The sequence below is a fragment of the Hyphopichia burtonii genome (assembly GCF_001661395.1).
Source record: "Hyphopichia burtonii NRRL Y-1933 unplaced genomic scaffold HYPBUscaffold_5, whole genome shotgun sequence".
NCBI lineage: Eukaryota > Fungi > Ascomycota > Pichiomycetes > Serinales > Debaryomycetaceae > Hyphopichia > Hyphopichia burtonii.
In genome coordinates, this window is record NW_017963732.1 from 34,456 (window position 1) to 50,588 (window position 16,133).

The 16,133-nt window shown below is 34.1% G+C and overlaps 9 protein-coding genes across 9 annotated transcripts; 6 read left to right on the plus strand and 3 right to left on the minus strand.

Annotated features, from left to right (window-relative positions):
• Window positions 1-617: 617 nt before the first annotated feature.
• On the plus strand, window positions 618-1,694 carry FBA1 (fructose-bisphosphate aldolase; the record flags this gene model as incomplete). Its single annotated transcript, XM_020218772.1, has 1 exon — window positions 618-1,694. The coding sequence occupies one exon, from the start codon at window positions 618-620 to the stop codon at window positions 1,692-1,694; it is 1,077 nt and encodes a 358-aa protein (XP_020075345.1).
• An 82-nt stretch (window positions 1,695-1,776) lies between these two features.
• On the minus strand, window positions 1,777-2,191 carry TIM12 (Tim12p; the record flags this gene model as incomplete). Its single annotated transcript, XM_020219745.1, has 1 exon — window positions 1,777-2,191. Exon 1 carries the CDS (start codon window positions 2,092-2,094, stop codon window positions 1,777-1,779), a length of 318 nt encoding a protein of 105 aa, XP_020075346.1. The 5' UTR covers window positions 2,095-2,191.
• Window positions 2,060-4,473, plus strand: HYPBUDRAFT_241611 (putative tubulin tyrosine ligase). The gene has a single exon (XM_020223278.1). The coding sequence runs from the start codon at window positions 2,268-2,270 to the stop codon at window positions 4,338-4,340; it is 2,073 nt and encodes a 690-aa protein (XP_020075347.1). The 5' UTR covers window positions 2,060-2,267; the 3' UTR covers window positions 4,341-4,473.
• A 582-nt stretch (window positions 4,474-5,055) lies between these two features.
• On the plus strand, window positions 5,056-7,779 carry HYPBUDRAFT_241613 (DNA damage-responsive RNA polymerase-degradation factor; the record flags this gene model as incomplete). Its single annotated transcript, XM_020223279.1, has 1 exon — window positions 5,056-7,779. The coding sequence occupies one exon, from the start codon at window positions 5,056-5,058 to the stop codon at window positions 7,390-7,392; it is 2,337 nt and encodes a 778-aa protein (XP_020075348.1). The 3' UTR covers window positions 7,393-7,779.
• Window positions 7,780-8,501: 722 nt separating this feature from the next.
• Window positions 8,502-8,759, plus strand: NHP6A (high-mobility group nucleosome-binding protein; the record flags this gene model as incomplete). Its single annotated transcript, XM_020223897.1, has 1 exon — window positions 8,502-8,759. A coding segment is annotated over one exon (258 nt), but the record flags the coding sequence as incomplete, so codon positions are not given.
• Window positions 8,760-9,095: 336 nt separating this feature from the next.
• HRT2 (putative methyltransferase) lies at window positions 9,096-10,472 on the plus strand (the record flags this gene model as incomplete). Its single annotated transcript, XM_020218787.1, has 1 exon — window positions 9,096-10,472. One exon carries the CDS (start codon window positions 9,096-9,098, stop codon window positions 10,470-10,472), a length of 1,377 nt encoding a protein of 458 aa, XP_020075350.1.
• Window positions 10,473-10,498: 26 nt separating this feature from the next.
• On the minus strand, window positions 10,499-10,906 carry TOA2 (transcription initiation factor IIA subunit gamma). The gene has a single exon (XM_020221422.1). It carries the CDS (start codon window positions 10,897-10,899, stop codon window positions 10,537-10,539), a length of 363 nt encoding a protein of 120 aa, XP_020075351.1. The 5' UTR covers window positions 10,900-10,906; the 3' UTR covers window positions 10,499-10,536.
• A 58-nt stretch (window positions 10,907-10,964) lies between these two features.
• Window positions 10,965-12,308, plus strand: HYPBUDRAFT_125513 (uncharacterized protein). The gene has a single exon (XM_020219339.1). The coding sequence runs from the start codon at window positions 11,083-11,085 to the stop codon at window positions 12,253-12,255; it is 1,173 nt and encodes a 390-aa protein (XP_020075352.1). The 5' UTR covers window positions 10,965-11,082; the 3' UTR covers window positions 12,256-12,308.
• A 91-nt stretch (window positions 12,309-12,399) lies between these two features.
• HYPBUDRAFT_140389 (uncharacterized protein) lies at window positions 12,400-15,977 on the minus strand. Its single transcript, XM_020219746.1, has 2 exons — window positions 13,178-15,977; window positions 12,400-13,120 (listed from the first exon to the last, which is right to left on the minus strand). Exons 1-2 carry the CDS (start codon window positions 15,922-15,924, stop codon window positions 12,424-12,426), a joined length of 3,444 nt encoding a protein of 1,147 aa, XP_020075353.1. The 5' UTR covers window positions 15,925-15,977; the 3' UTR covers window positions 12,400-12,423.
• Between the last annotated feature and the right edge of the window lie 156 nt (window positions 15,978-16,133).

The following is a 16,133-nucleotide window of genomic DNA, read 5'->3' on the forward strand; positions in this document are numbered from 1 at the left end:
CGTCACGTGCAGCGGCCATCACCTCTTATCTGGCCCACTGACCGACATCACCCCTACGCTGGCCCTCACGTGCGGACACCTCCTACCCATTCAACCAGTCGAACACCAATGGACACCAGCTGGACACCTGATGTAATTGTGTGATTATCAACTGATGAATTCCAACCGGAAGATTGTGATCCTTCACTAATTGTGTTCGCTCGGACTTTTCTGTGCAGTCCGTCTTCACTCAATGATATCATACCCGACCCATGAGCAAAGCAACGTCCACTGGCAATGGATCACCAGTGGCAGATGATGGACGGTGGGCAGAGCAGAGATCATGAGTCGAGATACTCCCGGTGAGTTCTTGGGGTGCAAAGCAAGTAAATTGGTAAGTCAGGTGACTGAATCAGTCCATTCTCAAACACAAACAAGTTAACAGCACTTTTTTTTTCCAAAGCAAATAACAAAATGCCTAACAAAAGTAAAAAAAAAAACCTCCGCTTTGCTCAAAAGGTTGAACGGGATTTTTCACTTTTTGAAATTATATTTAAGCATTGACATTTTCCCCTTTATTGACTCAATTGGTTCTTTAGTATCACTACTTTTATTTACTACTGCTCTATTACATAATCATGTCTTTAAATTTATCTAGAAAATCCGGTGTTATCTACGGGGATGACGTTCGTCAATTGTTCTTATACGCTCAAGCCAAAGGTTTTGCTATTCCAGCCATTAACGTTACTTCTTCTTCTACTGTTGTTGCTGCTTTAGAAGCTGCTAGAGATAACAAGTCTCCAATCATCTTACAAACCTCTAACGGGGGTGCTGCTTACTTTGCTGGTAAAGGTGTTTCTAATGACGGTCAATCTGCTTCTATCCAAGGTTCAATTGCTGCTGCTCATTACATTAGAGCCATTGCTCCAGCCTACGGTATTCCAGTTGTTTTACATACTGATCACTGTGCTAAAAAATTGTTACCATGGTTTGATGGTATGATTAAAGCCGATGAAGAATTCTTTGCTAAAACCGGTGAACCTCTTTTCTCTTCTCATATGTTGGATTTATCTGAAGAAACCGATGATGAAAACATTGCTACTTGTGTTAAATATTTTGAAAAAATGCATAAAATGGGTCAATTCTTGGAAATGGAAATTGGTATCACTGGTGGTGAAGAAGATGGGGTCAATAACGAACACGTTCAAAAAGAATCCTTATACACCTTACCTGAAACTGTTTACAAAGTTTTTGAAGCTTTAAGTCCAATTGGTCCAAACTTCTCCATTGCCGCTGCCTTTGGTAACGTTCACGGGGTTTACAAACCAGGTAATGTTCAATTAAAACCAGAAATTTTGGCTGAACACCAAAAATACGCCAAAGAACAATCTGGTTCTTCTAATGACAAACCATTATTCCTTGTTTTCCACGGTGGTTCTGGTTCTTCTCAAAAAGAATTTGATACCGCCATTAAATCTGGTGTTGTTAAAGTTAACTTGGATACCGATTGTCAATATGCTTACTTGGAAGGTATCCGTGACTACGTTTTAAACAAGAAAGATTACATCTTAAGTCAAGTTGGTAACCCAGAAGGTGCTGATAAACCAAACAAAAAATTCTTTGATCCAAGAGTTTGGGTTAGAGAAGGTGAAAAAACCATGTCTAAAAGAATTACTGAAGCTTTAGAAATCTTCCACACTAAAGGTCAATTATAAGTTAATAATTAAATATGTTTAAATAAATATTTATTTCCGTAATTTTTTATTCGTAAGTTCATCTTATTGTATATTCTTCTATTTACAGATTAAGTTTTTCTTTTATATACTTGTATTCAGACATACTGGAAAATGGATTAAATCCCTTTTGTTGTAAATCAGTTCCCACAAGATAATTAACTCGAACGTATTTCGATACACATCTATCAATACAGGATGCTTCTCCGGTATTTAATTCTCCTTCTCCATACTTATGTCCTAAACATTTTCTTTCACAGGTGTGTAATAATTTAGTAAAAGTTTCGGCCATGGCATTATATTGTACTTCGGCCATCTTCATTCGTTCTGGATTAACATCCATCACAGAGTACTGCGAGCTATTCCCCATAAACAATGACATGGTGTATATATATTGTAGTGGATGTGGGTGTGGATGTACTAGTACTTGTAGTCGTGGTTGTTGTTGTTGTTGTAGTCGTAGTTGTTGTTGTACTTGTAGTTGTAGTAGATGTGTTGAAGTAAAAAAACTCTTCGATTTTTTCTGAAAAATTATTCTCTATAACACCACCCAAAATGCATATCCTTCTAACCAATGATGATGGCCCTTTAAATGATAAGGCTAGTCCCTATATCAAGTACTTAGTTGACGAGATCAACTCTTCTACCGACTGGAAGTTATCTATTGTAGTTCCAAATCAACAAAGATCTTGGATTGGTAAAGCTCATTTCGCTGGTAAATCTTTAACTCCTTCCTATATCTATACCAATGATTCTACCGCTACTCCAAATCAACAAGTAAATGCTTTTGATGGTCCTTTCACCAACCCCCAACCCCAACTTAAATCTAGTCAAGAATGGTGTCTTGTTGACTCTACTCCAGCTGCTTGCGCTGATTTGGGAATTTACCATTTGAATTCTTTTGACCAACCAATTGATTTAGTAATTAGTGGTCCTAATTTAGGTAAAAATGCAAGTAGATTATATATTTTGTCAAGTGGTACCGTGGGGGCAAGTTTAGAAGCGGCCACTCATGGATATAAATCGATTTCCTTATCTTACGAATATTATAATTTAAATCATGATTATAATTTATTAAAAGAAGCAGCTAAAATATCGGTTAAGTTAATTAACAAATTATATAATAATTGGGATTCAAATACTGACATCTATTCAATTAACGTTCCATTGGTTCAAGATCTTCAATTAGGTAAAACTAAAATAGAATTTGCTCCGATTTATAATAATTGTTGGAATTCAATTTATCAACCTCATATTGATGAAGTTACCGGGCAAACTCATTATAATTGGAATCCAGATTTCAAAAAAGTTTATAAAGACGGTCTTTTGGATCTTGAGCATTCCGATAATCGAGTTTTAATAAATAAAGGCGTTAGTGTCACTCCTTTAAAAGCTTCATTCCAATCTGCTTTACCTTCAAATGGTGAAATTATCCTCGATGACAAGGAAGAACTCGATAATATTTTTCTCATCACTATAAATGAAAATGAATACATTTACAAACCTTTGGTGGAGGCTTTCAAGAACTATTCTAATTTTAAAATTGTCACTGATAAATCCATCTTAACAAAATTAAATTCTGATAATAATATAAAAATATTCCATTACGGTGATTATGAAGATATTGATATTGATTTTCTTCAATCAAAACCAAATCAATATTTTATACCTTCATATATTTATCGTAAAGCATTAATTAGAAAACATTTTTTAGCAAATACAATCCATCATTTCACGGTTAAAAATCCAGAATCTGCTTTGAAAAATGCAGTTCCAAATTCTTACCAATTAGAAGTTGATTATGCTGAATTTTTAGATGATGCTTTAGACGACGCTTACGAATTACGGGATGAAATTGAAAATACCAATAAAACCTGGATTTTAAAACCAAGTATGTCTGATAAAGGTCAAGGAATAAGATTATTTAATACTATTGACCAACTACAATCAATTTTTGACTCTTTTGAAGGAGATGAGGAAGATGAAGAAGAAGAAAATGATGATAAAAATGGAGTTATAATAAGTCAATTACGTCATTTTATTGTCCAAGAATATCAGACCAACCCTCTTTTATTATCAGGTTATGATTTCAAAAAATTCCATTTAAGAACTTACGTTGTTTGTGTTGGAAATTTAAAAGTTTACGTTTATAAAAACATTTTAACTTTATTTTCAGATTCATCATTCGAGAAACCTTTAGCCAATGAAAATGAAATCAAATTAGATGGCCATTTAACCAACACTTGTTTACAAGAATCAGTGCATCCATTAGTTGTACCATTTTGGAAATTAGCTGGGTTTGATAAACAAGATACCGTCTACGATAAGATCCGAACCATCACTGGAGAGTTATTCCGTGCCGCCACTAGCGTTGACAAGATCAATTTCCAACCATTAGCAAATGCCGTTGAAATATATGGAGTTGATTTCTTGGTCAATGATGATTTGGAAGTGAAATTATTAGAGGTGAATGCATATCCTGATTTCAAGCAAACCGGGGATGATTTGAAAGATCTTATTTTTGAATTGTTTGATCGGGTTGTAAACGAAGCCGTTCTTCCTTTGGTGACTAATGAGGAGAAGCACACAACTGAAAGTAATTTAGACTTGGTATACCTGTATGAGTAATAAGATGAACGGGAAATAGATAGTAGAGAATATCAAAACATAAGTAGTATAGAATATTAGAACATAAGAAGTACAGAGTATTAGAACATAAGTAGAGTAACTGATTATAAGTAGAATATAAGTAAAATACAAGCAATTTCGGTAATGGAAGTAAAAGATTTGTAGTATAAGTAGAGTAGTATAAGTAGAGTAGTATAAGTAGAGTAGTATAAGTAGAGTATTATAAGTAGAGTAGTATAAGTAGAGTAGTATAAGTAGAGTAGTATAAGTAGAGTATTACTGCAAATACAAAACACCCAGACACCAAATTTCACAACGGCGGGAAAAAATCGCCACAATAGAAAAAGTAGTGTCCAGGGCCCAACCCTTTCGATTGAATTCCAGTTGTTAATCACTGGACAACCATTAAACCGTGGGGAAATACTAGCAATAAGCAGCACTTAATCGAGCTGAACAGCTGTTGAGAAAATAGCTGTCAAAAATAAGTGCAAATAACGGCAGGGACAACTGCAAAAAGGCAACTGGTTGAACGAACAAAAGAGAAAAAAAAAGGAACGCTGAACTTTTGTCGAAAAAAGTGAGAGCGAAAGAACGAAAAATTTTCTATATAGTTTGAATTTTCATTTTTCATTACAACTTTTTTGATTAATCAATCAATCTATCATTCATAACGTCTTTTATTTATATATATATAAATATCTTTTAATCCTTCGAGATGTCCACACAACGAAAACAATATAAAAATCACCTGAAAAGGTTCAATAGCAGTAATAGTAATAGCACATCAACTTCATCCAATGAATTAAATAATTTATCAGAAATGTTCCCAGATTGGGAAAAGGACGATTTATCCGGTTTATTAACTGAAAATAATCATGATTTAGAGATTGTTATTGATTTAATTGTTAATAATAAAGTTTCCAAATGGGAACCAATTAAAAAGGAACCAAAAAATAAAAGAAAAGATAAAGAGTTTAGTGATGATTTAATAAACTCAAATATTTCATCTTCTTCAAATAATAATAATTCTAATGCCATAAATACTTCCAATACTTCCATACATAATAATGGGTCTACTTTTAATCCAATAAAAGATGAACATGGTCATTCTAAATCTAAATTTAATAAAGATGCAAATCATAAAAATTCTAGATTTAATAATAATAGACCTAAAAAAGTATCAAATAATGGCAGTACTGCTGGTAGTACTTCCACTACCAGTACACCTTCTAAAAAACAACCAGATTCATCTTCAACGAGTGCATCTACTAATTCAAATCAACCTCCAATAGCAAATTCTTGGGCCGCTGCATTATCAAAAGATAAACCAAAACCAAAACCACAACCTCAACCTTCTAATGAATCTAGTAATGTTGAAGAATCCGAACCAGTTGTTATTGAAGAAACTACCACTACTACCACTGTTTCTACTGAAGAAAATCCAATTCAATCATCTACTACTGAAACTACTAAACCAGTATTAAAAGAAGCAGCCATTCCTCAACCTAAACAAGGATCCTGGGCTTCAGCAATCACTCCAAAACCAAAAGTCAATCCAAAACCAGTTAATCAATCTCCTGCTAAAGAATCTGAAATTGTTAAATCTCCAGAATATTCAACTATTCAACAATCTCCAATTGTTGAACAAGTCACTGAAACCGTAATTGAAGAACCAGTCCAAGAACAAGCTGAACAACAACCAATTGTGGAAGAAGTTACTTCAACCACTGTTGTTGAAGAATCAAAACCACAAGTTGTTTTACCAGCTTCTTCTCAACAAGTTAATTCAGTTGGTGTTTCATTTGGTTCCTTATCTTTAGGTGAAGAAGAAAAAGAAGCCGAACCAGTCAAGGAAGCCGAATCTCAACCAGAAGCTACTTCTCAAGCCCCACAACAATCTCAAAACCAAAACCAAAACCAACGTTATAACTTGTATAACAATAATAATAACAACAACAACAACCGTTATAACAATAACAACAACCAAGCTTATCAATACAATAAACAATCTCAACAACCTCAACAACAATATGATTACTATAATCAATACCAACAAAGTCAACAACAATATCCTCAACAAGCTAGTCAAACTTTACCAGGGCAATTTGCAGGATATCCAGGTCTTGATTTCTCTGCTGCTTATAACCAACAAGCTGCAGCAGCAGCAGCAGCTGCCGCCGCCGCTTCCCCAGCCGCTGCTCACACTAATACTTACGGTCAATACGGTCAACCAGCTAGTCAAGGTAGTGCCAGTGGAGTTCCTCAAGATATTACTGCTGCCGCTGCTGTTTCTCCAATTGTTAATCCAAATACTTTAGTTGCACAACAACAAGCCGCTGCCGCCTTCCAAACCCAACCACAACCACAACAACCAGGAGCTGCCAGTGCAGTTCCAAGCGCTCCATTTGGCTATCCATACTATAACTATTATTATAACACTCCATTTTATGGAAATGGAGCTGGTTTAGGAGCCACTCAAACTGGATACGGTATGCAACACCCACAACAAGTAGCACAACAACAAGCAGCTGCCCAACAACAACAACAACAACAAGCCGGTCAACAACAAGGACAAGCCGGTCAACAACAAGGACAAGCCGGCCAACTGAGTGGATCATCAGCTAGTGGATCCAATCAATCAGGTCAAGGACAACAACCAGTTCAACAAGGACAAGCCCAACAACAACAACAAGGACAACAAACACCTCAACAACAACAAGCACAAGCCAATGGATACAACATGGCTGCTCTGCAATACTACGGGCAACCAGCACAATTTGGTAGCCGTGGAGCATACCCCTACAGCGGATACCCACAGCTGCAACCAGTCATTCCACAACAAGCTGGAAGCCAACCTTTAGGCGCAGAAGAACAACCAGCCAGTGCCGGATCCACCAACACCACTGCCCAAGCTAGTCAAGGTACTCCCCAATTCCAACAACCAAGTGTACCAGGATATCCTCAACAACCATTCACCCAATACGGAGGATACCAACAGTATCCTCAATACGGAGGATACCAAGATGCCTCCCAATACCGCGGATGGTATTAGACCAATGTATATACTGCTATGTGTTTTCTAGTGTATTAAAATGTTACTGATATATATGTATATATAGATGTATTTGCAACCAACCCGCGCACGTGACCAAAAAATAACAACAAGAAACAAAACACCCGCACACCAAACTATTCACATGGGGTACGCTTAACAAGGGTGTTCTGCTAGTACAGCCCCTCACAGTATCAGAAAGGGTGCCCAGCTTTACGCAGCGCGTATGTACATCTGAGCACTAAATGAAGGGCACGCACTAATTACCGTTTTGGGACCCACTCACAATAAAAAGAAGTCTGGTAAATACTAGTACACCTTTGTTAAGGGGACTAAGTAAAATTCCCTCACTTTTCTCATCATAGTAAATCCCACTATATATATATTACTATTACTACTACTACTAAGAATTGTTAGTAGTCTCTTTTTTCTCTATCACAACACAAATTAATTAGTATGTATACCACACTATTAACTAAACCCTCACTAGTTTTGCAATCCACCACCACCCCAAACACCTAGACACACCATTGCGTATGTGTATGTATATATAGATATAGATATCTATCTATCTATCCATCCATCGATATACGTTCAAGCTGCTGTTTCTAGGGAATCCAGGAACTCATTTATATGGGCTTGAGTGACTGCGAAATCGCAGTGACTGCCAAATTTCCACCATTCCCCAAGTATCCAATTGATAGAACCCCCGACGGACCCAATTGATGTATCTCCCAATGAAAGGAGTACCGATTAATTGACCTAGACAAAAAATGGTGAATTTGGTGGGAATTGGCTAATACCCTATTTTTCCCTTACTAATTTTGCTCGTTAACAAAATTGGCACTGGAACTGCAACTGGAATTGGAAGGTGCGTGTGGGTGCACGGGTGTCTTTTTTATTGTTTTTTTTTTTTTTTTCTAGTGAGGAAGTTCTGTTTACAAAGGTGGAAACTCAACGGTTAAACGCGTCCATGTTGTTGTTTTTGGCGTTTTACTTTATGGACCGGGATATTTATATCAAGAGTTGTACCCATTGAACAGTCTTTTAGTTTTCTTTTTTTTTTTTTTTTTAAAAACAAGTTACTAACAACAAACTAGAAAATGTCTTCCGAAAGAAAGAGATCAACCAGAAAGAAGAAGGACCCAAACGCTCCAAAAAGATCATTATCTGCTTACATGTTTTTCGCTAACGAAAACAGAGATATCGTTAGAGCTGAAAATCCAGGTATTTCTTTTGGTCAAGTTGGTAAATTATTAGGTGAAAAATGGAAGGCCTTGGGTGCTGATGAAAAAGTCCCTTATGAAAATAAAGCTGACGCTGATAAAAAAAGATACGAAAAAGAAAAGGCTGAATACGCTAAAAGACAATAGATTGTCTTGGTGTAATTTTTTTTTTTACCCTCTTATCAACTTCTAATTCTTTGATTGTACCATATTTTTGTTATCTTCTTAAAATTGTTATATTATAATAACTGTGTATTGTTTTGTTTAAATTTAGTATTGTATAATTGAATACATGTTATTACTTATTACTGGATTGTTTTGCAACCTCGGGAGGACCTCCGTACATACGGGGGTAGTGCAAGCACCCAATGGCAAATAGTTCCTGGGTGGGTTGCGCTCCGTACACCAACAACTATTTAATACCTTTTAAAAGCTTCACCACTAGCATGCCACCCCCGTCCAATTCTGCAATTGACAATGACTCTTCCATTACCTTCGTACAACGACGACCCCAAATCGTTTGCCTACCCCACAGTGCACAAAAGATGGCCCACCATCATCGAAGGGGCCATTGACGACTTGAACTTGACAATTAAACAAGATCCAAATCTTGCAAAATCAGGTAGCGTCATTATTGAAAAATTATCAAAATTATTGAAAGATTTCAAAAACGACTTGGAAATTGAACCATTTACTCAAGACGATATCAAATTGAATCCTTCGTTGACCCATTACAACGATCACTTTAGCCAATTGAATCCAATTAAGAAAATTACCTGGTTAACTGGACCTTGGCTATACTTAGAATGCTATCTTTATCAATTAATCCATTTATTTTTCTTACAGAGTGACGAACCTTTTTGGTCCACTTTTGATATTTTCAATAGATTGAAAACTAAAACTTTCCAACAATCTGAATCAGGAGTATTGGAATTATGTAAACGTTATCAAGTCTTACATGATCAATTGACCAATGAATCCAATAAGATTGATGAGTCTTTATTGAAAATTCTCTTCACGGAATTCATCGATATCTCGCTTTGGGGAAACGCTACCGATTTATCGTTACTTGCCGGTAACGTTACTTTAGAAGATATTAAATCAGTACAAGGTGCTGAAGTCCGTAAGAAGAATGAAGAAAAAATTATCGTTAATGATTTACCCCAAGCTTGGTCTGAATTTATCAGCTCAAAGGGAAATCGTAATGTCGATATCGTTTTAGATAATTCGGGTTTCGAATTATTTGCTGATTTAATCTTGACCTTATTTCTTTTGGATTCAAAATTATCGAATCAAATCACTATTCATTGCAAAGAAATTCCTTGGTTTGTTAGTGATACCATGCCCAAAGATTTTGATGCATTATTAAACCAATTGATCGATCCTTCTTTTTATCCAAACATTCATAATTCAAATGAAGATTCAAAATTAATCATTAATCTTCATAATCAATTAAAACATTACTTTGATACCGGTAAATTAAAAGTTTCTCATCATTCTTTTTGGACCTTGTCTTATAATTATTGGGAAATCCCTCAATTCTCCGATTTGTACAACCAATTGAGTTCAAGCTCTTTAATCATTTTCAAAGGTGACTTAAATTATCGTAAATTAACTGGTGATTTACAATGGGATAAAACAACTCCTTTCTTAACCGCAATTCAACAATTGGCTTCTTCTAAACTTCCAATCTTGACTCTTAGAACTTGCAAAGCTGATGTCACCGTTGGATTACCAAAAGGTTTAAATGAAAAATTAATCGAAACTTATAAAAATGACGGTAATGAAGTTGGTGAATTCTGGACTTCTTCCGGTAAATGGGCAGTCATTAGTTTCTCCAATGGTAATAATTAAACTTACATACACAAGTTTTCTTTTTTGTTTATTTTACATTGAATTTTTTATATATAAATATACATTACAATTCTCCTGCCTTTCTAGAATTACAAGCAACAATCTTAAATTTATCGACGTTTATCTCATTATCTTCTCCCGTCTGTGTGGCATCCGACATCTTAATAAGCACCTTCTTGATTATAAATGTCCATACATCATCACAAAACCTATATGTACTTAAATCTCCTTTGAATGTTAACTTGGACTTGGCCACATTGGCTTCTGGCTTCAAGGTCTCCGATATAATTCTATCAAAATTATTCAATATTCTCATGGCTAATTGTGGTTGGATCTTTTCATCCAATATAAGCGTATCTAAGGCATCGGCTAGCGTAAGCCCTAACGTGGATCTTCTATAAAGTTCGTAATATGCTGGTGTACTCATGGCTTCTGGTTTGCTTGGTCTAGTGGCTATAATAACTAAATGAAGTCTAATCGAGGGTTTTAACTTGGTTTTCGAACATATCAAATATCAACACCTCCGTACATCTATTTTTTTTAAAAAAGAAAAAAATTACCATACAATAAATTTTTCACTACTTGATACCTCTGCATCATTCACAACATCATGAGCGAGTCTACCAACCAGACTATTGGCCAAAAGTTCCGTAATGCCGTAAAGGAGTTCCAATCGGTATTCAATGGCTCAGAAACTGTCATTTTAAGGAAAGACTCCAACGCTTATCAATCCAAATTGTCAAAATTGATCAGTGATTTCGTCTCTATACAAATAGTGGTCGATAGATTAAGCTTATTCAGTGATAATGAAACAATTGATGAAATTAATACGAACTATATACCCTTTGCTAATACTAACTATTACCTCGGTGTGCTTTATATGAATTTTTTACTCGACGAAAAGCATTCAAATATCGATCTTCAAGATGATAAATTACTTCATAAAATGAAAAATATTTCAATTGCTAAAAACAAATTTCTTCATTTTCTAAACCAATTACAAGGTTTTGGTCAAAATGTGTTAAATGCAAATCAAAATTCTCGTTTAAACTCTTTCAAAGAAACTTTTAATCCAACTTTTGATGAAATTGTCAGTTTTAATAATAATCCAACTTTAAAAAGAGCTGAAAAAATTTCAAATTATAAACTAGAAAAAGAGTTAAATGGTAAGCTTGAAATTCTTTTTGAATATTATGACAAATATAATGATAATAACGATGATGATGATATCTTGAAAAATTTTGATGAAGAAATTGTAAAAAATATCTTCATTGATCAATTACGTCTTAACTCGATTCATTCTTTTAGCAACTTGGAACTTATAGTAATGGAGATTCAAGTCTTATCAAATAGACCCGAACAAAAGATACAGCCAATCAAACCTCAGGATCCTCGTAAAAATGATAATTCCAAAGAAAATGATTATGGCTATACTCCAAAATTAGAAAGTTTGCCTTTCAAAGATAAAAAACATCGTGATCTTATATCGAAACAGGGAAGAGTTTTGCAACCTTTTACGATTACCTCTAACAAGCAAGAACTAAGGAATAAAGTTTTTGGTACTGGCCAAGTTTTACCGTCTATGTCAGTTGAAGAATACCTCGATTATGAATTAGCTAATGGTAAAATGATGAAAGAAGAAGTAAAAGATGCACCAAAGGGTAGTGAAGATGAAGATAGCGACAATATTGATAGCGACGAAGAATTAGAAAAAAGACTTTGGGATGATTGGAAAGACGAAAACCCAAAAGGTAGTGGTAACATGGGTGCTAATTTAGGTTAGAATTTATAGAACGTATACTTTCACATTTAATGAATAACGATTCAACAAACTTGTCCGCTTAGTTGTAACATACTAACTACAATAAATAATCTTGATGGTCCAAAAAAAAAAAAAAAGAAAATGACGATAAACTTTTATTGTAGACTATAGTACAAGCCAACAGATTCATTAAGAATTCATGTCATGGTCAAGCAATTTTAACCATTCATAATACTCAATATTAATTTGGTCAAGAGTAGTGATTGTTGTTTGATTATTCTTACTTTGACTAAGTAACCACTTGTCTTCATCTATGGAAAAACTCTTCAAACAGTTCACAATTATTATATAGACTTCTAATATCTTCAAGTTATATTGTTTGATATCCTCACTTGTGCTCAACGTAAGCAAGTTGGATTGCTCAAATCTGAATCTAGTAATAAACATGTATAAGGCTTCAATGGCGCTTCTCTTGTCAGCCATGTTTTTAGCACCCAAATCATTCGAAGCACCAAATAATCTCCAAGAATAAAGATATTCATAACATTTCAAGGACTTTGACAAAGTGAGTTCACTATTAGCAACTTCTAAAATCACAGAATCGATTAGCAAGAAGTTATCTCTGTATAAGTCATTCTTATTAGGAGGGAAAATAACCGATATATTCTTGTTTGTAATTAAATTATTGATCAATTTAGCAAATAATGAGCGATAAATTTTGGTAGTCAATGTTGGCTTTAAGTTCAACAAAGAGTCATATATCAAATCATAAGACGATATTTCCAAGGACATCTCAAAAATGTTCATATAAAACTCTTCAAGTTTAGCTTTGATCAAATTTTCATCATTACCATCAGATTCAGTCTTCAAAGTGATAATGGCTATCCTTTCGAAATTCAAAGCATTTTCAATAAACTGATTCTCGGTTTGTGAATCGTTAAACGATATAGCAGCAATCCCAGAATTATTGAGTTTTTGTAAATTGGATATACGTTTGGACTGGTATGAGATTTGGTTCTTTGATAATTCCGATAATGCATGGAAATAGTTATATTTTAAGATAAGCGGATTTGTTTCTTGAATGAAAATAGAATTCAAAAACGATTGAATATTTTTATTCTCAGTTAATGATTTCAACAACTTTTCCTTAATTGCAGGCTTATTGACCTTCTCAAAGACAGAATAATCCTGAAAGATCTCGAAAAAATTAATTGGCTTGTTATTAATCAAGTGAATTAAGCCAAACAAAAATTTATCGATTGGCTTTGAAGCATTTAATTTGCTGAAAATTTTTTCCTCAATTATAGAACCTTCATTATGGTTTATTAATTCGGTAATGATATCAACAATAAAATTGTTGTAATTATTTGATGTTATACTCATATATAACCCATCATAAGCATTATTTAAGCTTTTGTCTTGAATGAAGTTATGGATGATATTATTTTTGTTGGCCACTCCATTCCAAAACAAAGAATATTCCAAATTGTTTAAATTCTTTGATTCTATTCTACTCGAAGATTCACTACTTGAAAATGAGGTGTTGAAAACTAAATCAACCAAGGAATAGGTGTTGAGCTTTTCAATTATTCTGTTGATTAATAACAAAACCTGTTCATTAGCTTCACAAATCAAAAATAATACGAGTAAATTCAACAAAAGAGTTTCATGTTGAAACTTAATATTTTTAAAAGTTATCATTGTGTTCAACTTAGAAAACAATCCAATTGGCTCTAATGAGTTAGACGATTCTTCAATAATATCGGAACGAATTGGCTCAATTAGAGAATCAGTGATTTCAAGGATATTAGGAATAGACTCTAGTTCAAGCATTATGGCTTGCGCGTCTGAGTCTCCAATTTTGTTGAGAAGATAGGTTTCGTATAGTTCTGTTGCTTCTGCAGATCCCAAATTATTAACGTTTGATATGTTTTGATAAAGCTTATTGTAAGTTTTAGTGGATAATCTTTGGGTTAAACTTATAAGCAAAGACGCAAGACGACCTTCGTTTGAAGATATTTTTTGAAATGGAAAACTTTCATAGTAATGTGATGGTCTAATAACTCCAATCCCATTAACTTGTAATGTGAGCATGGATGCTCTGTTTGTTAAGGATAAGGCCAAAACTTCATGACTTGACTTTTTGAATTCTTCACATAACAAATCCAAATTATACCAAGAGGTTTTGGGATCAGAAAATGATGTCTCACGAATAGTGTCATAGATAGCTTGACGAATAGAATGACGATCGAAATTTTTTATGGTGTCTAACTTTGCATGCTTTCTAAAAATATTGAGGGCAGTAGTGACAGTTAAATTATCGTAAATACCGTGGTTCAAAATCTTGTTTGCATAGTAATCAACGTTGTGTTGAGGTGAGAATTCACTTAAGGTATTTAATTCAGTATGAGACCAGTTAATAGATCTTTTCGAGCCATCATTGAAGTCCAAAAGATATGAAACAACAATGGAGGATGTATTCGACTTCCATAAGATATGATACCTTATGCTATCACCGAAAAACTGTGTTTGATAATCTTGAATCAACCATATAGAAGAGAAATTTTTCTTTTTTTGACTTTCAGGGGTTACATCAGGGTCAATTAATAAGTCCGGAAGTTCAGGTCTGAAAGTTAAGTGATCCAATTGAGTTAATTGAGCATTTGATTTATATTGAGAGATTTTCCAAACACTAAAAGTAGATCCTGTTTCATTATCCTGATTACGAGAATCAGCAGTATAGTATGCGATTAAATATTTTTCTGCAGTTTGTTCATCTTCAATTACTTGAAAATATTTATTTGGTACAAAAGTAAGCCAAACAGAAGGAATTGATTTATCTTTTGTGAGTTCAATTGGTGAAGCCACTTGATTTCTGGTACGTAAATTCCAGATATTTAAAACCTTGGTAACCGATAAAGTGACGATAATGTCATCGCCTATAGCAATCAAGTCAACGATTGAGTTTGAAGAAGTACCATTCAAAACCACCTCTTTTCTTGACCTTGAGAAAAGGCCAGTAACAAAATTTAATGGTAAAACGTAATTGGAATTATTGAAATTGTAAACATCAAATGCATCTAATGGACTTCTTCTATTAAAATATAAAAGACCCCCATCTTTTAAAGAGACAAAAACATTATGAGGACTGGTACCCTTGACCAAAAATGGAGAAGATCTCAATTCGAAAGAGTATGGTACAGATATATGACCCCAAGAATCAAAATTGTCAAAAGTCAATCTCGAAGAATCTTGAATAACAAAGTCCTCTAATTCTAATTGGAAAGTAATAAACAAATAGTTCTCATCAATCAAATCAACCAATAAAGTAGGTTCTGGATTAGAAGTGTCCAATTGAATGCTGACCCTGCTACTTGATACAACTGAATGAGGTAAATCAACTTGTAAGCGTTTAAATTTAATATTCAATCTATTTGGTTGAAGTAATACCGGGGTAAATCTGATAGTTTTCAAATCATTTAAGACTTCGTAAGAAACATAGTCTAAGAAATACGAGCCATTCTTATTCAACTCTATAATATCACCAGAATTAGAAGTTTTAGCAACGAATTGTTCGTTCAAGTTTGGATTTTCATCGGTCTCTATATATTTCAATGGAAGCCTAACTCGCTCCACAGGTAAATGATCAGAGTATCCTGCGATATTCGAAACAGAATACGTCTTTTCCATCTTGACCAACTAGCCAATCTCTTAATCTATACTTAAGCTTAGAGTAATAGGAGATACTATCTGATTTGTAGGATTTGTATGTTTTTTTTTTTTCTATTTAAAAAAAAAACTTCGAAGAGACAAATTTTTGTTAGGCGCACCGAAAACTTGAAAAAAGATAGAAAATGTATGAGATATGAAGATTGAATTTACTTCAATTCACATTCAAC